Raw genomic sequence first — 21,630 nt, 5'->3', positions numbered from 1 at the left:
GCAGAATTGGACGCGAGTAAGACTGTTTCAGGAGAGACTCAACAATTTTCTATATAGCTTACTTCCAGAAAACAACAGTTAGAAAACATTCTGTTTAGAATTGATACACATATCTGAAAAGAGACTGTTAGATAATTCTTGGAAGTTTCCCTTCAAGTTCTTCTGGTTAAACCAATATTTATTTTTCTTATATTCAAATTATAATTGTTGGGTCAGTTCAGTTCAGTCGCTCAGTCGTGTCCGACTCTTTGCGACTCCATGAATTGCAGCACACCAGGCCTCCCTGTCCATCACCAACTCCCGGAGTTCACTCAAACTCACGTCCATCGAGTCGGTGATGCCATCTCATCCGTAGCCCACTCCCACTTTTTTTTTTTTCAAATCAACCAACTTTTTATTCTTGAAAGGATAATGTTAAAACATACAAGTTTCCAAGTCACCACAGATGGTTTGGATTAAAGTAATTGGAAAGGGGATGCTACTTAATCTCATTTCTTCCGTGTCATCTGACACCTGGTATCTGATATTTTAGGAATGACAGGAACCATAAAAAGTGAGAAAAATAAGACTGTGTACAGATCAAGCCAGCAATATTAGATGTTTCTGAAAAATAACTTTTATTCTGAATCAGTGATAAGCTACATATTCATCTGCCACTATTTCAAGTCACAATTATATTGACATCTCTCCTTTGAAACAATGAACCGTTTTTTCTACTTTCCAAACAACATTTGAAAGCAAATAATTATTCTAAAGATAAAGCATCAGAAACAAATTCTCTCCACCCAAGGTGACTTTAAGTTTCAGATCACAACATTTTAGAGATACACCATTTAATTTTTCCTATTTTTACTTCTTCTTGGCAGTTTTTTCAAACTGAAAATTTAAACTATGACAAGAAAAGCATTCAAAACATAATACAAATATATACAAGAATACAAGAAAAGTTTAAAACAAAAATATTGTATTGCAGTATCTCCAAATATGATGTGTTCTTGAAATGACCAAAAACCACAGGGTGCAGGCCCGCAACGCTCTCACATCCTACACAGATCTATGTTCATCTCTCTTCATATATATGTGTTTTTATTTTGCCTTTTGGTGCCTAAAGTAACTGAGACTCAAAAAGATACTTAATATGACAAGAAAAACAGGGTACCTATGATTTTTTTACATCCTAATCTGAACACATCTTAATTGGTGCAATATTGCTCTTAATAATAGGCAAGCGATACATATGAAACGACATACTATAATACAATGTTTTCAGAATCAAACAATTTCCACAATGACATGAAAAAGCTGCAAATTAACTCACCTCATTATAAAGTGAAATTCTCATATATCATAGTAAGAATGCTACTATTAGAAGCATTCTAAAGTATCTCATTTTCTAGTGTAGAAAGGTTATGGTAGAAAAAATAAGGTGCATTTTTTAATAAGCCACCAACAGACACTTTATAGTGCCTGACACATATACACCCAGTGCAAACTATCCAAGAAAATAATCCTTATTTTAATATGAGATGTTTCACTACACAGCTCGACTAAAGGTAAAATGAGAAATAGCTTTCCATCATTAATATGGCATAATCACAGACAATTCAATGTATATATATATATATGCGGTCAGTGAAAATAAAGAATAACATTCCATCCTTTGATTTATTGTTTTTAAATTCTACCTTACCTTTTAGAATTGTTCCCAATTCTAAAAATTTAGATAGTTTCCTAGTTTCCATAGCTAACTAGAAGACTAGATATTTTGATGGTCAGCTACTAGAGATTAATGGTCCACTGGCGATACCCTCGCTGTGTTTCTTCTTTACTATGAAACCATAACCCTCTATTGCTATTGTTTCATGCAGCACCAACCCAACTTCATTTTTCCCTAAGAAAAAATAAATATATAAAGAAGACACTGTGAGGCATATATTCACAAGGTCTCAATTTCTTAAAACATAAGTATGGGTATATTTATTTCTCTCAAATGCATACAAGACAATAATTACACAGCAACAAATCTTTAGTTCAACAATGATTTGATTCAAAAGCATTTGAATGAAATTTACATAATTTCACATCCATACCCTTGCATTTTAAATACTGTAAGTAAAAAAGCCCCCCAAATAACCAATTCTTATATTTCCTATTTAGTCCTCTATACATCCAAACTTTAAAAAGTTACAAACTGAACATTATACAGAACATATAAATCATGTTTAAAAACTTGAGGTTTTTTAAAATCACTGTTCCCCAATATGATTCATAAAAGTCCTCATGCTGACAAGTGCAGTCCTAGGTGGTAAAGTAAACTGGAGGAGGGGAAGAAAGAAGAGACAGACACAAGTTTGCTGTCTTAATATTTTACTAATCCTGTCAGTTAAAAATGGTGATGTCATGAGAAATAACAGTTTAATATGAGGAATGGACTCTGCCTCACAGTTTGAGACATGCATTTCAAGTATTTTCCTATTTGATCTGAGCTCCCTGCAGCAAACTGATGCTGAAAGAGAATAACTATTTTCTTCCATACATTCGCTCAATGTCCGCCTGGTAATGTGTTTTAAGCTCTTTTCGTTTCAGCTTGAAGGCATCTGTCACCAGACCAGTTTCAGGGGTCCACGGTTCAGGGCTCAAACGAATTTTTACTGGAATTTCAAACTTTTCCAGACTTGCTGAGGTTGTGGAAAAAAGAAATTAAAAAGTAAACACAGAGCCATGAAAAATATACAATTAAAATTCTTAGCAAACAATTTTAACTTCCTCAGTCTCCACACAACCATCAAAATGTAAAATCTACAGCTAATAAATCTCACTTCTAAGCAATTTATCCCTCAGAAATACTAGAAGCAAAACATATATATATATAAGAATTATAATAGCAAAAAACTGTTTAGAAAATCTACATGTCCATCAACAGAATGAGTTGGGTAAATTATGATATAGGCATAAAATGTACACAATTCATTCTTTAAAAATAAGTTAGATCTATTGGTATGGGTATATAAAGATACCATATATTGTTAGGTTTAAAAAAATGATTTTGCCTTGTGTTTGAACACTATATAAACTTACATGCAACTAGATGTGTAGGATGAGGATACAGATAAAATAAACCATATGCTCGAGGGGCTAGTATCCAGGATTAAAAAAAGGAAGTGTCACTTTTGATCTTATACCTATTTGTTTTCTTTGAATTTATTTTTAAAAAATCACTTTAGAGGGCTTCCCTGGTGGCTCAGTGGTAAAGAATCCACCTGCCAATGCAAGAGACACAGGTTCAATTTCTGATCTAGGAAGATTTCACATGCCTCAGAGCAACTATGCCCATGCGCCTCAACTACTGGGCCAGTGCTCTCGAGCCCGGGAGCTGCGACGACTGAAACCTGAGCGCCCTGGAGCCCATGCTCCGCAACAGGAGAAGCCACGGCAAGATGAGAAGCTCACGTGCTGGAATGAGAGGAGCCCCAGCTCTCTGCAACCAGAGAAAAAGCCCACACAGCAACAAAGACCCAGCACAGCCAAAAATAAAATAATTTTCTAAAAATCACTTTAACAACTAAGAAATAATAAAGTTAAAACAGAAATCTAGTGACTGAGCCAGGACAGTCGCCGTGAGCTCTGAGGAAAACTGTGTGCTCCCTACTGTGTTTCTCACACACCGCTCAATATCAAGGAGATCCACAAGAGGGGAAGGATAGGGGGTGGTGGGGGAATGAGATCTGAAGAAGCACGTTTCCTTATTAAGGCTGATTTACTTTTCCAGCACTTGTTTCACAAATATTTACCAGCAAAAATTATTGTGTAAAATGCTTTAGTAAGCATTGTTTTAAAATACAAAAATGAATAGTTTCTGCTCTCAACTGGTATACTATTGGGAAAAGGGTAAACACTTAGCCATAATAATACATACATTTTAAAAGAATTGAATTCAAGATATAAATGCCTTAGGAAGAAAAATGATATATTAACTCAAATAACAAAGTTTTATTCTTCAAAGATTACAAGTATTTCAGGAGTGGTTTCTAACTGGAAAAGCCACCATGAGAAAAAGCAGTACAGTAGGGACCAAGCATTAAAGGACACGAGTTTGACAGCACTGAGAGGCGTGGAGACTCGCACGCAGGCCCTGGAAGCCCACGCTCAGCTATAAACACTCAGCACTGCACTCATGATCGGACTCAAAACGATGCTAGCAACAGCGATATCATCTACACCAGGTTTTAGAAAAATGAACAGAGCAACAATCACATGACCAGTTGGGGAAATGGGGACTCTAATAAAAACTATGAGTATTTCTTCCTTATTTTGTTGTGAATATGTTTGTATATATGGTAAGCAAATACTTTTGTTTTCTTCCCCTCATTCTCTTGTCATAATATATTAATAAGTTAACTTTATATCACAGTATTTAAGTTACAGGATATCAAAGTAGCAGAGTTAAAAAATCACTCAGGGGTGTGCAAACACTTCTGGAGAAAAGGTTCATGTATTTTCAGTTGCACACAAGATAACTGTTTAATGTTAGGTGACAGTCTGACTTTGTTACTGTCTTTACTTGGAACTTAAACTATGGTTTAAGGAAATGTATGTGGGTGCCAAGCTGACAACAGGAGGACTGTGGTGGTTTTATGCCTCATCTGGACTAGGCTGGAGTTCCCAGTTATTCAGTTTGAAAGTGGTTTTATAGATATGGCTAAGTCAGTTCAAAGACCTTGAGAGCTGAGCTGAGGCCCCCTCAAAAAAGAAGCAATTCTGCCTATGGACAGGGGCTTTGACCCCTGCCTAAGAGCTCCAGTCCACTTTTTCAACAGTCTGTCCTACAGATTGCCAGTCTGTCCAGCCAGCCCCCAGTGAAAAGGCAAACCAATTCCCTACCTGAAAAGTTTCTATAGTTAAATATATTTAACCTACTGATTCTGTTCTCTGGTGTGAATTGAATATAGACTTGGCTTAAAAATGAAGTTGGATCCCTTCTTCACATCATATATAAAAATGGATTAACTCAAAATGGATTAAGGACCCAAATATAAGGACAAAAACTACAAAACTCTTAGAAGAAAATAAAATATTTACTTGTAACTTAGATTAGGCAACGGCTTCTCAAATGTGAAGTACAAGCAACCAAAGGAAAAAAAGGAAATTGTTTCTTATAAAAATTAAAATTGTTGTACTTCAAAGGATACCATCAAGAAAGTAAAAACACAACCCAAACAATGGTAGAAAATACTTACAAATCACATACCTGATAATGGATTTGCATCTAAAATATATAAAGACCCATATAGTGACAGATTTTATTTTCTTGGGCTCCAAAATCACTGCAGATGGTGACTGTAGCCATGAAATTAAAAGACGCTTACCCTTTGGATGGAAAGCTATGACAGACCTAGATAGTATATTAAAAAGCAGAGACACCTCTTTGCTGACAAAGGTCCATGTGTAGTCAAAGCTACGGTTTTATCAGTAGTCATGTACAGATGTGAGAGAGACCACAAAGAAGGGGGAATGCCAAAGAAGTGACGCCTTTGAATTGTGGTGTTGGAGAAACTTGAGAGTCCCTTGGACAGCAAGGAAATCAAACCAGTCAATCCTAAAAGAAATCAACCCTGAGTATTCATAGGAAAGACTATGCTAAAGTTGAAGTTCCAATACTTTGGCCAGTAAAAGGAAATGAAGTGTTGATACACACTACAACAAAAATATAGAGATGAACATTTCATGCTAAGTGAAAGAAACCAGTCACAAAAACCCATATACAATATGGTTCGACTTTTACAAAATCTCTAGAACAGGCAAATCTACAGAAACAGAAAGATCAGTGGCTCCCAAGGACTAAGAGGTCTAAGGTATGATGAGAAGTGCCTGCTGATGGACACAATATTTCTTTTTTGAGGTGATGACAAAGACAATGAGGTGATAACAATCTGAAACTGATATGGCAATGTGTACAATTCTGCCAACATACTAAAAACTATTGTATACTAAATGGTTGAGATGTTTGGTGTGTAAATTATATGTCTGTTTACAAAATTTATTTTTAAAAAATATATATTAAGTATATACACTTTAAATTATGCTTGTTTCAGTATTCTACCTTACAGAGAAACAATATAGGTTTCTAACTTAATTCAACATCAGTGCAAGGATTTTGAGTTACCTAGAAAAGCTGGAAACTATATTCAGGCTGACATGCTAAAAAACATAATTACTCCTGAAATACAGGGTCAGAATAACTTCATCTGATTAAATGAGATCTACATTTTTCATTATCTTGAATGACATATCTAAGGAGAATAAAAATGCACACTTATATTTCACTTAACGCTGATGACTCAGACAGTAGAGCTGTTTTTATTAAACCAAGAATATCAAACTACATCTCTCTGTGCCCACTCCACAAAACACACATACACATACAAAAGGGGTAGAGGACACATGATAGCAGTGTAGAAAGAGTCTTGGACGGTTCACTGTGGGCTGGGGTGTCTGGGAAGCCCAGCAGGGCCTTGGAAACAGCAGAGCAGAGTGGAGAAAGGGCCAAACCGGAAAACAGAAACTGTGAGAAGAGAACGTTCTGATATGTGTACATCAGTGGTGGGCGTGGTGGCCTTGTGTGTCCCCAGAGGAGCTTGAATGGATGGGGGTGACAAGCATGTTCTCCCAACTAATGGTAGGAAAATATGATTGGTTTCTGAGCAGGAAATGTAACCTAAGCCCTTGTAACAAAAACAGAACAAACAAGTTAAAGTATTCTCTCTCCATCTCAGTCCCAGAACCAGTTACCACTCTCACTCACCTGAAATAGCAGCTTCAGAAAGCACTTTCAGTACCTCATTCTCCATTTCACAGCTGTTACACAGCTCCTCCCAAGTTCCATGAAGTCCTTTCCTTCGTGCTAGTTCTGTTAGTTCCTTTTGATTTGGCACAACAAATCCGATGACATAAGAATGATAACTGAAATACATAAGGGACAACTTGGTTAGGGCACTAAATGGCACACCATGTTAACTGTGGTTACTGATTACACTCAAGTTTAGAAGCCAACTCTCTACCATTTTAAAGAACATACATAATATTTGCCACACTTACTTCATGCAACAGCCACTTTTACTGTCTGATTCATAACACGTTCTGATGCTTCGGCAGAATTCATTGCTAAATAAACCTTAATCTGACATTTCATGATGAATTTCAACTATGTATATAGTAACTATTATGAATCATGCTTTTAAAAGAAATTAGAAAATTTAGCTTTAAAAAGTCAGTAATTCACATCAATAGACTATAAACGAAAATAAAAGCTAATGAAAGTAAGAAGCTGTTTTTAAGAAAATCTGGCAACAAGTCAAACTAATGTGATTATATATTCTTTTATCATGAGAATTTGTATTCTAGAGGAACTCTAAGCACGCCCACAGAAAGCAGTCAGCTGAAGAAACGACAGCATCATCAGAAGAAAGACAGTCCTGGTTAGTATCACACCAGAAAATCCAGAACTGTTAGCATCACTAAAGAAAACACTTCATGACTAACAGAGGGCAGAATCATTTATAAATCGAGATGGTAAATCTCTAAAGTGGGCTGTACCTCAAACTCTATTTCTAAATTGGTTCTTCTAATATCAGATTTTATTTTTTCATAGTAAGTATTATGTTAACTGCAGCAGTAAGTCTTCTAGGCTGGCCACAAAACACCCAATCACTACCACTGGGGAATGATTGCCACACACAGTAGTGTTACGGAAAAATGTGAACAGTGTGTCAATCTGAAATTCCAACACATTTCCCAAGAGTGCATTCCTGGGATTAACTTTAAACTCTCCTTCCCAGCTGCCTCTGAATCATCATGGGCAAGAGATGCTATGTGTTAAGCCACAGCTTAACCTAGCTTAAGGGGGGAAGGAAGCCCTCCTTTGGGGTTCCTGGGGCCCCAGGCAGGCTCAAATAGAGAAGTGGTAGTAAGAACTGAGCAGAGCACTGTTAGCCGACCAATTTCCTTCTTTACTCAGCTCTCCTCTAGACTGGTTGCGGGAAGCCTCCTCGTGTGGAAGGACAAGTAGCTCAGAGAACCAAAGCAGCGGAAAGGAGGGTTTATTTTCTTCACCTTCCAATCACATGGGATTCTGCACCAAGATGTAAAACAGAAATCAGACAGAGGACAATATGGAGAGGAGCATCACAAGGCAAGAATCAGCCAGTGACTGTAATGAGAAGAGGAAAACCCATGAGAAGTTTTCTAACCCTAACCTCTTACAGAGAAGGCCAGCAGAGAAAGGAAGGGCCGACAGCATTACCAAATGTTTTAAGCAGCATAAATTCTATGCTCTTACCTGTTTGCATATGCACAAATGTTATCTATTAGTGGGAGATTCTTCAAAGCAGCCTCCACCTTCCCAAGAGAAACATATTCTCCTGCCTGTAGTTTTACAAGGTCCTTCTTACGATCTGTGCAAAAACAGGGCCAGGAGCGGGGCACATTGGAGGATAGTATCAACACACCTTTAATACATACAAATACTGGCTATTCCCCACAAATACTGGCCATCCCCTACATAATTTGCAATCAGTTAAGTTCCTTATAAGAGTTATGCTGAAATTTAAAACACATAATAAAATGAGGCCCTTATTTCTGTACCACTGAATACATTTTTTTAAAAAACTTAGCTTCTTAAGGGACCCCATCCTCAGGGCTTCGGGTACGTTCTGCTCGACAGATTACGTCCACGGGACACATTAATGCCAGAAAGGTCAAGAATATATACTCAAGTGCCCTGTGAAAGCTCACAGTCTATCTTAAGAGAAGCAGGATGAAAAACTGTATTACTTCAGTACAACATGGTAGTGCTAAGTGTTCAGACTCTCCAACTTGCTGATTTTGGAAGAATTCCTGCAAGTGAGGCCTGAACTGAGTCTTCAGAGAAGACTGAGCAGCAGCCAAGTGGAATGGCACTGGCAAAGAACAGAGCTGTGCCAGTTTGCATTACTGCAGCACAAAAGAGATGGGGGCAGATGGGTGACCAGGGCCACCCTCAACTGAGCCTCTGGGAGCCACTCAAAAGTTTCCAGCAGGAAAGCAGTCAGGGAGATAGGGGTTCAGTAATCACGTGGTGGCCACGAGAGGGTGCATTCAGCAGAGGTAGGCACTACAACAGAAGGAATTTCTTGCAACAGGGTGGCAAAAGGTGCAGACCTGACCTACAATTACAGAAACAGGGAGAGATGGACAGAACGATCTTGAGGCATATTTTATAAGGTAAAGTAATGGAATATGGATTAACTATATGGGAGCTGGCTGCAGAGGCTGTCATCTCCTGCCAGTGTCTAGATGGCATGACTGGGATAGAAGTGCCATTAACCGAGACAAAGAACCCAAGAGGAGAAGCAGGAGAATGTATTTTTCACCTGTCAGTCCTGGTACTGAGCTGCCAGGCATTCCTTAGCTCTCAATGGCAAGGGAAGGAAATGCTTCAGACAGGCAAGAGTCTTGCCCAATAACCTCTACATACACAAAAATGATGGCTTCCCAGGTAGCTCAGCTGGTAAAGAATCCGCCTGCAATGCAGGAGACCCCAGTTTGATTCCTAAGTTGAGAAGATCCCCCAGAGGAGGGCATGGCAACCCACTCCAGTATTCTTGCCTGGAGAATCCCCATGGACAGAGGAGCCCAGTGGGCTACAGTCCATGGGGTCGCAAAGGGTTGTACATGACTGAGCAACTAAGCACAGCACACAAAAATGAATACTCCCTACTAAGAATTCGACTCTTTAAGGGTTATCTAGTAGTAATTAAAAATACCACTTCTGAACAGACCTTAAGGCCTCATAACATGTCAAGCCTTATAAATTCCATACAGTCCCTCTTGTGCATTTTTACACTCCAGGGCTGATACAGAAACCATACCAACATTACAGAAAGATGAATTCTTACACTATTAAACAACTTCTCTGAATATACAATCTCTTTTTTGAAAAGACACTACAGGAATATCTACTTAAAGAAAAACAGTATCAGCTGGCTCACCAATGATCTTCAAACAACCATCAGGGTCAAACTCCCCAATGTCTCCAGTACAGAGCCACCTCTGTCCATTTTCATCTTCAAAAAAATCAGCTTTTGTTTTCGCTTCATTTTTGTAGTACCCCATTGTCACATTTTGGCCACCAATAAGAATCTCACCCCTGGGATGTGGTTTATCGGTATTAAAGTATCCACCTAATAAACAGAATAATTTAGAGTTAATTGAATAGTTTTATCCCTCACACATCAGGTGAATATTTGAAACTGCTAGTTTCCAAATAGGGACATCTGATTTTGATCCAATTAGGGTTTCTCAAAGTAAGGCAGACACTATGAACAAAATTCATCATTAAATCTAGCTACAAATTTTCAGTTACTTAACCATAAGCACTTCTGCTTTCAAACTACTATTCTGAGAAAAAAAATAAACGCAAAAACCCAACATCTAGTGTATAAAACAGTTACATATGTACTATGCAGGTCAGTTCCTTTAAGGATTCTGTAGAGATGCTTAAATATCATACTAATTAACTGATAAAAGTGCTAAATTGTGCATTTTGAGAATCAATCTCAGTATAAAGTCAAACTAGCATACCTTTAGAGGATTTATTCCTTACAGATAACTTCAGAATAGTTCCAAGTTTATGAAACATTTTCACTAGTTTTACTAAAAGACAGCTGAAAAGTGACACCCAAGGCTTAGAATCTCTTTGTATAAAAGAAAAGTGTATCCAAACAAACCAGAAATAATATGCACATGTTAATAGGATCAAATATTTTAAAAGTGACTAGTATTTAAACAGAATGAGCAAGACAATTTTACGTAATTATAGTAAAAATTTCCTTCTGATAATTTTGGGTTGAAGCCGTCAAAGAAGAGAAAGAAAAAAGAAAAGAATAGGTAAAAATCTTCCATTTCATAGAATGAATTTTGCGATTTTGTTTCTATAAAATATGATCATTTGCAATTTATGGGCATTATTCATTTAATACATCTTCAAATTTTCCCCATAATTCTTACTTGCATTTATGTAATAAAACAAGCAAAAAAAAAACAATTCTTCAAAATCATCTCTGAAACAAGCATAATAAATTCACTCACAGCTCTAGATAAAAATATTTCTATTTACAAAAGACAAAAGTAAGCACTTATGGGTGATTTTATATTCTAAAATAAGGAAGAAAATGAAGTACAATTCTAATACTATACAAATTAATGCTCTGGGGTTAAAACAGGTTATTACCTTCCTCCCAGTTCTTTAATTTGATTTCACAGCAAACTAATGGTGCTCCCACTCTTCCAGTATTGTAGTCCCACACTATGACGTAAATGAAAAAAAGTATTTGATTATGGTAGTTAATAAATTGCTTCATTTTTTTTTAATTACAAAGATTTATCCCAAAGCTTAGATATCCCCAGAGAACCTTTACAAGCAGAAGTAGCACGCTGGTGAACCAGGCTGTGTAGCCCACACTGAGGTGTTTTGTTTCTTTAATCTTAAGTGGTTGTAAACAAGACACTTTACAGAAGAGTACAGAATCTCCAAGAGCCGTGGGTCCACATTTCCAGCACAGCAACAACTATAGCCCCTAACAGACAGGACAGGCCTGCTCCAGTTTTCCCACATTCCATACCATCACATTTTCGTACACCCACTAAGTAGCTGCTTGGTTCATGACTCTGCCTTCCCTGCTTGTAAGGATGAAAGAGTACAATGGTTTACAGCTATTCCACTTTCTTACTCGACTTCACACAGCTTTGCAGGACAAATAACCTCTCCAGTCTTCAAAGTGAGACCTCTGAAGCTCCCCTCACCTCAGCTTACGCTACCATACCCTATTTAAACTCATACAGTAAGAGTTCAGAGGCCAGGCTGGAGGTTCAGACTGTTCACTTTCAAAGATCTGGGGCAAGACTTCACCACTATTATGAATTACTACTGCATTAGGTTTCCTTTTCAAGGACCATTCAAATATCAGAAATAAAAGTTTGATACATGATACTTTACAGATTTATTTACAACATAAACCATCACTGCTTAATCGCACAACCAATGGAAACCTTAAAAATCAAAGAAATTACAGCTCCTTGGGAACTAAACGTGCATGTTTTTAAGAATGCTTGTGTGTTTTCTGCAAACCAAGACTTACAAGCAGCTTCCAAAAATATGAAAATGATAGAGGACATAACAGAAAACTGGAAAACATGGAAGTAGTGCAGGATAAACCTGGCATAAGAATGGTACACAAAATCACTTAGGGCAAAGAAAGGAACATGAATAAGGTTTAGTGTCTACAAATATCTAGAGAAAACAAAGGAGAAGCATAATTTTTTCTTGGACTTGAGAACAAAGTAACTTTCCTCTATAAAAGAGCACATGGGGCACTAGAGAGTCACCTGGGAACCACCTGGGTGATGGACCAGTCACCTAAACTCGTCACCATGATAAACTCTGGGAATTAGATTCTCCAGACTAAAATTTAGATTCTCTAGTTTCTCATTGCACTTACTTTAACACAGACCACTCACCTCAATAAACATTTCTGAATTTGACCCTTTTATAAACCTAAACAAACACACTAATTTTTCTACATAAAAAGAAATTTAATAACTGATATAAGATCATATATGTATACAATACAGCTAATGCTGGTTACTAAACCTTCTTTTCTAGAATGCTGCTGCTGCCATTAAATGCAAGTAGTTTTTAATACTACCTATCATAAGTTTAACATGAAAAACTCCTCTACATGAACTAGTGACATTCAGACATACCTAACACATTCTGAAAACTGATTTCAACAATCACAGTACTTGGGATTTACACAAATATTTTAACTGATTTTCTATATATTTGCAAACAACAACCCATACCAAAAGGGGCAGGAGTTGTACCCCAGCCTCTGTTATAGGCACCACTCTTCAGACAACACTAACCTTCTGTAATTGTTCCAGCCCCACAAGATTCAGTGAGTCCATACCCCTGACCAACAGGACAGCAAAAACAGATGTTCATGAATCGCTGTGTGGTTGCAGAAAGTGGAGCACCTCCACACAACAGAAGTCGAATATTTCCACCTAGCAAGCCTCGAACTTTCCGGAAAATAAAGCTAAAAATAAAAAATCCAATCACAGAATTTTAAAGCTGAATGGGATTTTCCAAATCATTTAGACTAATCTCTCAATTTTGATATATAGGAACACCTCGAAGATAATTTAGGGTTTGGTTCCAGACCATAGCAATAGAGAGACAATCACAATAAAGCAAGTCACTTCAATTTTTGGTATCTTGGTACATACAAAAATTATGTTTATACTATACTGTGGTTTATTAACTGTGCAACAGCAGTATGTGTAAACAGCAATGCATACCTTAATTAAGAAATACTTTATTCTTGGCAAATGCTAACCACCTGACAATAGAGGGTCGCCACAAACCTTCCATTTGTTTAAAAAGAAAATCACAGTTACTTGTGAAATACAATAAAGCAAAGCGCAACACAATGAGGTGTGCCTGTGAGACGTTGAGACCAAGTGATTTATCTGAAGTCACAAAGCCAATTTAAGAATTCTCTTGATGCACTATTTAAATCTAAATGTCTATCCAACCAAGTTTACTTGACCAAGAAAATGTGATTTTCTCTTAAGAACTGCAAGAAATATTAGAATTCAAAATTGCCAGGTTTAATTTTGTATAGTAACGGAAATCCTTTGCTTATGGCCAGAATAATTAGTTTTATATCATTATATAATACATATTAATACTGAATAACTTGACTGTATCTTCATGAAGTTTATTATTAAAAGCAAATTATTTTTTTGCTTTAGCTTATTTCATTAGAAATGTATACATATCTGTAAATAGCAATTTAGCTCTTTAGAATTTCACTAATTCAAAGTATCCGGTAAATTTAAAAAGGAAACAACTCTAATATCTAATTGAAATGCTTCTGAAAATACACTAAATAAAGAGACCGCTTACTACCTTGATGAAAAGAGGGAAGGGTTTTGTCTGTATTTTAATAACTTTGAAAAAGGCAAAGATCAAAAGGCAACCATTTAAAATATGTCTGTATATAAATATTTCTAATATATATGTGTATATATAAATATATATGTGTGTATATATAGTAGTGATAGTCACTTAGTCATGTCTGACTCTTTGCAACCCCATGAACTGTGGCCTGCCAGGTTCCTCTGTCCATGGGATTTTCCAGGCAAGAATACTGGAGTGGATTGCCATTCCCTTCTCCAGAGGATCTTCCTGACCTAGGAATTGAACCCAGGTCTCCTGCATTGCAGGAAGATTCTTTACCATCTGAGCTACAGGAAAGTATACAAATACATATCTGTGTATATATAAATACATATATATATGCACATAAACATATGTGCACATATATATATTATGTGTGTGTGTAAATACATGTATTATATATACATATATGTGTATATATATATGCACATATATTATACATGTGTATAAATACATATGTATTACATAAATACATATATGTATATATATAAATATATATAAAATAGGTTTACAAAGCAGTTATGTATCTCACTGGAGAGATTAGTAAAAGGCAGGAAAAAATTATAAAGCTTTAAATGTGACACATTTGAAAACTATTAATATCCCCATAAAAAGTAATTTGAATGTCATCATACTGTTATTTTCTAATTTCTCAACTACTTTACAGTTAAATATACTTATCCTATTAGTGCCATGGGGGAAGGGGTGGAATAGGTCACAAAACGTTTAATACCTGGTTGCCATTTTCTATTCCTATCAAAATAAATTTAAAAGCAAAGAGAAACTACTTCTCAAAATAATTAAAATCATGTAAGTGGCCACCAAAGATATAAACACTATTAGTACAATAAAATTTTTGGTGGTAATATTTTTCAAATAACATTGCTCATATTCTTATGCGAGATGGAATTTTTAGAGACCCTTAAGATAATTAATGTGAACAAATGATCAAATTATGACGGAGGAAGAGCCTTTTACGCACCTATCACACAGCGGAGTACTGTGCCCTTTTGAAATCTGTTCCATTTTGTAATTATAGGCCAGAATAAACAGATTGCGTTGAAAACTGCTCATTTCATTCACTTTATTCATGACATTTTTGTAGATTCGATCCATGATTTCCTAAAAATATACAAATGACTTAATATAGTCAATAATGCTCTCAGCTACCTTATTTAAAAGCTTAACATCAGATTACTATTTCCATTAAGAAAGACATTTTAAAAGAGACATTCTGTCAATAATAAACTTTTAAAATAGAGCCACACTTTGTTTAAAAATGAGATTTCAGTAAAAGCAATTTTTAATAGATGTTTAGCAGTAGTAAAGAAAGGGGAAATATTAAAAAACCTTAGGGCAGTAATATGCCACCACTGATTCTTTACACTGCTTTGTTTATTTATCTTACTTGTGTGTGTACTCAGCTGTGTCCAGCTCTTTGCAACCCCGTGGACTGCAGCCTGCCAGGCTCCTCTGTCCATGGGACTCTCCAGGCAAGAATACTGGAGTGGGTTGCCATTTCCTTCTCCAGGTTATCTTACTTATTCTGAGCTAAAAACTAAACTCACTAAATAAATGAACATCTATATGAAATGACTTTTTAAATTCTCCTAATTTTATCTTATGAAGATATGAAGTACTACATTCTTGGCTCACAAAAACCATGGGGTTATTTTGCTTGTTTTGATTTTTAATGCTGCACCCAGGAAAAAATTTCCTTGCCTGAACTGTATTTTGCTTGCGACTGCTATTACTATGACATACACTTTACTGACTTGAAATAGTTTCTCTCCACAATTTTATACTATATTTAATATTCATATGAATCAAAAATTTAAAGAAAGATATTATTAAGGAAACTACATACCTACTGAAACATACAAAACTACTGATCATTTATATTTGCCTTTAGAAAAACTGCATAATAATGTGAACATTATTATGTGAACATTTGGTGTGTGCAGCAGTTCAGTTGTGTCTTCCCTTTGCAACCCTTTGGACTGCAGCCTGCCAGGCTCCTCTGTCCATGGAATTCTCCAGGCAAGAATACTGGAGTGGGCTGCCATTTTCCTCTCCAGGGGATCTTTCTAACACAGGGATAAAACCAGTGTCTCCTGCGTCTCTTGCACTGGCAGGCGGATTCTTTACCAGCTGAGCCATCCGGAACATTTGGTATCCAGTTAAAATTCAAACAAAATCAGAAAGTCTAATGTAAAATGTACATTAGGGGCACAGAGAATCACTATCGCCCCATTTCTATTGGTCTCATTCCCAGGCCCCTCCCTATGCCTGACACGAAATTAAGATGCATAGTGCTTCTCTGTCAGTCATCCAGTTGTGCCCAACTCTTTGCAACCTCATGGCTGCAGCCTGCCAGGCTCCTCCGTCCATGGGATTTTCCAAGCAAGAATACTGGAGTGGGTTGCCATTTCCTTCTCTAGGGGATCTTCCCAACCCAGGGATGGAATCCAGGTCTCCCACATGGGAGGCAGACTTTACCATCTGAGCCATCACAGTGATTCTCGGACAATTCAAAGTGGCACCAACTTCTCTGTCACTTTTTTCTGGTGTCTAGGCCAGACTCTCCCTAAGGGACTCAGGAGGTGTGATTTGCTTAGGAGGAGATGATCTCCAACCTTTCCTCCTATCTCCTGCTGGGCTTCAGGTCTCTACTAACAGCAAACAGATATCACAAAACTGATTTGAGCAAGCAGCTCTTTAAGGAAAGGAATTGATAATATCATATGGAAGCTGAAACTACTATTAAGTTGACTGCTTAATAAACAAGATGAAAAAGATAAAACATGACTGAATAAATACTTCAGAGCTCAAGATAACATAGGTAACAAATAAGGAGTAAATCCTACATAAACTACCTTGTCAACAATGTCTTTTCCACTAGCAGTTACATTCTGGAGATGCTTTTTTTTTAGCACTCAATATTGATTAATGGTCAATTCTTACCGGGACAGCTGCCATCAGTGTTGGTTTCAACATGGATGTATCTCCTTTGCTTCCTTTTTTTATTTTTGAAGACTACAAAGAGAAAACAGGTTTACATAAAGTGATCATTATTTTAAAAATTCAATGAAACACTTAAAAAATATATTTCAAAATTTTGTAATTTTAATCTGTGATGTGACATGAAAGTCGCTCAGTCGGGTCCAACTCTTTGTGACCCCGTGGACTATACAGTCCGTGGAATTCTCCAGGCCAGAATAGTGGAGTGGGTAGCCTTTTCCTTCTCCAGGGAATCTTCCTAACTCAGGGATCGAACCCAGGTCTCCCACATTGCAGGCCGATTCTTTACCAGCTGAGCCACAAGGGAAGCCCATTTTAATCCACTCATATTCTAAATAGACCTTAAAAGGCAAGTTCTTTTGAAATGATTAACTGTTATCCTTATAGTATACTGTCATACTGAATGAAAATTGTGTTAAAGATCATTATGGTTTCTTAGTATCTCAAGGAGAAGGCAATGGCAACCCACTCCAGTACTCTTGCCTGGAAAATTCCATGGATGGAGAAGCCTGGTAGGCTGCAGTCCATGGGGTCACTAAGAGTCAGACACGACCAAGCGACTTCACTTTCACTTTTCACTTTCATGCATTGGAGAAGGAAATGGCAACCCACTCCAGTGTTCTTGCCTGGAGAATCCCAGGGGCGGGGGAGCCTGGTGGGCTGCCATCTATGGGGTCGCACAGAGTTGGACATGACTGAAGCGACTTAGCAGCAGCAACAGCAGCAGCAGTATCTCAAATCACAGAAATTCCTTTACCTGATCTGCTAAAGTCTGTGGTGAAGAGTAGCCAATGCGGCATCCATGGGAGAGACAGACAAGCTCAGCACTTAATTCTAAGACGTGGGCCAGAGGCAAATATCCAATGTAAACATCTTTCTCCCTAGAAGAAAAGGAAGATCCAAGAAGCAACAGTCAGGTGCTGTTTCTGTGAAAAGTGACTCCAGCGGGAGCAGCTTTAAAAGGCAATGGGAGGACCCTCTGGGCTCCATGCATGCACGTGTGTGTATGACAGACCCTGGGGGTGTCAGGAGAAAAGCATTACGATACAGCTCCATCTGAAGCTGAGGAGGCAGACACACAAGAAGTGGCTCCGTTTCCAGTCCTCCTGGAAGGTGCTCCCTAACTGAGCGCTGCACAAGCAAAGCTCTACAGCAGAAGAGATCAGGACTCGGAGTGGGTAAAAACATGAGGGATTCTGAAGCACAGAAGAAATCCCCCAAGGAGGGATTTGACAACTAATGGGATATCAAAAAGGACCGTTCAAAGAGAATCCACAATTGCCTGCCAGGAATCTCAGGAAGAGATTCTTGTTCCGAAAGTTAAATTATACATTATATAACAAAATGTATATGTATACATGTGCATATTATTTCAAGAACTGTTCTCATTCTCAAAATATGAAGGGCAACTTCCTAGAAGGAACTAGTTGCTCTTAATTTTTTTCCTGAAAGTTTTGCATACGTAAGAGATTTCTATCTGCATCCCCAAATTCAATTCCACAGTAACATGTGGGTATTTATAATTGTTACACTTAAAGGCAACAAAAATATCCAACTGCTGTACAAGATCAGTCATCACAATACTGATTCCATCTCTGGGAATGTTATCCTTGCTTCCCTAAAACTCTCTCCCGTCTGGCTTCCTCACTGATCTCTTTCACATTCCAGGAGACCCACTCTCCCCTTGCTACTACTCAACTGTGTCTTAAAAGGGAAAATCAGAGACTGAATACAGAAGCTCAATAAATACTTAGTGGATATATTATCTGTTCACTTGAATTATAATATTAAGGTATAAAAATGACTATGACGGTAATAATATGAACTGATTAAAATATTTAAGACATTTAAATCAGGTCAAGTCTGCACTTTTAAAGTAAAAAGTAAGTATTAACAATGATACCTTTTAAATCCCACAACTATAATTATTTTGTAATTTTAATGTCTCTTTTGAAGAAATGCCTAACTGTAAACAGACTCTGAAGGACTAATTTGATCATATACTAAGAAATGACATAAATGTAAATAATTAACGTAAATAATAACATACCCGAGTTCTGGAATCCTTTCCGCCATCCCAGTTATACCAGCAATAATGTTACTATGAGAGATCATGACCCCCTTTGGAATTCCTGTGGATCCACTTGTGTACATGATTACTGCAATATCTGAGGGCGCTGGTTTGCTAAGGGGTTTGTTTTCTGCATTAGAGAAGACACATACTCCTGAGAAATTTAGCTATGTCACCAATTTTTTCATAATCATTTGTTAACTCAACAACTACTAACTGTACTCACACAAAGGCCGATAAAATAGATCAAGTCCCTGCACATGAGACATAGTCTACTTGGATAGATGTACACAAATCTATAATTTATAAGAGTTATGAAGAAAAATAAAGCAAGACCAGGTGAGAAAATGTTAGGAAAAGTGGCAGGAAACGAAGGTGAAGTAACTGCCAGGACCCCATGGTGCAGAGTCTCCAAGGTCAGGCCCATGACTCTGGATATCACACTGCGTGGAAAGCAACATCACTTTGAACAGGGGCTTGTCCGCAACAAGGATCACGTTAGCTACTGTGTGGCTACCTAACTTAAAAAGGAAACAACAGAGGGAGAGAGACAAAAGGCTATGCCAGTGATTCAACTAAGAAATTAGACCAGGGTACCGAGGCATTTGCTAAAACTGTTCTCTACTTCACAGTGTGAAGCTAACATGGCTACACTCAGAATTCTCCCCGCTTTGGCACAAGCCCAGGAACAGCAGCCAGCATCCCAGACAGGTGACACAGTAGAAAGACAAAGAGAAGTATGTCACGGGCAGCACCACTCCTCTGCCTGAATTAATCTTGGAACTACCCTAAACGTGGTCTTCTCAGTAAACAGGGAAAACATTTTAAACTTGTTCCCAAGTGCACCCTTGCTCTCGTACCTGTCAAGATGTATTTCTTGACAACTGTTATTACTCAAGTTCTTGCTTCCTAACCTGCCATTCACTCCTCTGTCCCATGGTACCATTCTCCACTGCCACCATTTTCTAGAAACTGTTCTCTGAAGCGACTCTGGCTAAGAAGTCCAATGGTGCTCTTGCAGTCCCTGCGTCACTGGGCTCCTCCAGTGCACCTGGTCCTACGAAAGACTCCCGCCTTCTGAGAGGCTCCTTCACTCGACCCCCATGAGTCACACACCACCGATCTCTTCCTTCTTCTTCGGCCAATTCGTGGTGGCCTTTGAAGGTACCTTTCTCTATGGGTGTCACCTACTCCCTTGGCTTTAATTAAAACCTGTTCTCAGCTTCTAAATCGTTTAACTCCAAACTCCAGCATACTAGACTTGAACACGCCACTGCCCACTACAAAGTTGTATGTGAATTTAGTGCACCTAAATTCAACATGCACAGAATTAACCTCAGCATAACCCTGTTTCCAAGCCGAGTGAAGTATAGTCCCACCATCCTAACAACTTTTGTGAAATCCTACAAGTTTAATGACATTATTTCTAAAACTAACTTTAAACCATCTAAAAAGGAGAACAGGAAAACTGTATCATGGAAAAAAGTATTTTAAATTAATTTCAAATAAATACTACTTTTAGAACATTCATAAATTAATGTTTGTGTTTTTCCTTAAGTTTTTTTTTAAAGAGTAGAAGATGGTATACTTAGGGTGACCTTTCTTCCCAAAGTGATGATCTAGAAAACCAGTTTATCACTTGATCTAACTTTAGAATCAGATACCTGGATCACATCTAGAGAACACAGTCACTGCAGAACACACACAAGGAAGCAAGGACCCGCCACGTACCCATGCTGGCCTTGGCTCCCAGAGCCCGCACGGCCGCCATGGTGTGCACGATGACGCCCTTGGGGAACTCAGACCAGGTCGGCGGCTTTCCATCTACAGTGATGATGTGCCGCAGGCGAGGGACCAGAGAAACGATGTCCTGGAAACACACAAGGATCCACTGCAGTTTTCTCTGAACATGAGTGAACATGTGTGCGTGCTCAGTCGTGTCCAACTCTGCAACCCCATGGACTACAGCCCACCAGGCTCCTCTGTCCATGGGATTATCCCAGCCAGAATACTAGAGTAGCTTGTCATTTCCTACACCTGGGGATCTTCCCATGCAGGGATCGAACCCGTACCTCCTGCACTGGCAGGTGGAGGCTTTACCACTGCGCCACCTGGGAAGCATATTCTTCATTACTCTATATTAACGAGCGTGGCAAATAATCCAGGGCACAAGAAAAGTAGTTTACCATGTTTCAAATTGTTAATTTCTTGCCTCAAAAAAGCAAGGGTGAAGTGTACTGGCATGACTACCCCTTTTTTCGGATGGACAACTATTGGTTTGAAACATATATGTTACTGCTTTATAACATTAGATTTACTGTGTATACCTGTTCTTTGGTATAATTTTAATCAATAAAGTTAATTCCTTGCAAAAATGGGCATATAAACACATACTGCCTGAACTACAGGGTAGCCAAATGTTCCCCATGCTTTAAGAGGCAAATAAAGATATAGGGAGAAAGGAAGGGAATACTCTTAT

At 37.8% G+C, this 21,630-nt stretch overlaps 1 protein-coding gene across 2 annotated transcripts in view; it reads right to left on the bottom strand.

Annotated features, from left to right (window-relative positions):
• Positions 1–598: 598 nt before the first annotated feature.
• The window catches only part of ACSL3 (acyl-CoA synthetase long chain family member 3), a 75,089-nt gene continuing 54,057 nt past the window's right edge, over positions 599–21,630 (bottom strand). Inside the window, exons 5-15 of one of the 2 annotated variants that reach the window (XM_027514648.1) lie at positions 20,883–21,021; positions 19,131–19,281; positions 17,838–17,961; positions 17,024–17,095; positions 15,042–15,181; positions 12,961–13,133; positions 11,267–11,341; positions 10,026–10,217; positions 8,336–8,450; positions 6,803–6,960; positions 599–2,678 (exon numbers count right to left, since the gene is read on the bottom strand). In XM_027514648.1, coding sequence (XP_027370449.1) covers positions 2,521–2,678; positions 6,803–6,960; positions 8,336–8,450; positions 10,026–10,217; positions 11,267–11,341; positions 12,961–13,133; positions 15,042–15,181; positions 17,024–17,095; positions 17,838–17,961; positions 19,131–19,281; positions 20,883–21,021 — 1,497 coding nt within the window. In that variant the 3' untranslated portion in view covers positions 599–2,520. The remainder of the gene's footprint in view (positions 2,679–6,802; positions 6,961–8,335; positions 8,451–10,025; positions 10,218–11,266; positions 11,342–12,960; positions 13,134–15,041; positions 15,182–17,023; positions 17,096–17,837; positions 17,962–19,130; positions 19,282–20,882; positions 21,022–21,630) is intronic. The other variant, XM_027514655.1, reaches the window with a different exon arrangement.

Source organism: Bos indicus x Bos taurus, chromosome 2 (assembly GCF_003369695.1).
Source record: "Bos indicus x Bos taurus breed Angus x Brahman F1 hybrid chromosome 2, Bos_hybrid_MaternalHap_v2.0, whole genome shotgun sequence".
Taxonomy (NCBI): Eukaryota; Metazoa; Chordata; class Mammalia; order Artiodactyla; family Bovidae; genus Bos; species Bos indicus x Bos taurus.
The sequence above is the reverse complement of the archived record's forward strand: the minus strand, read 5'-3'. Positions and strand labels throughout refer to the sequence as shown.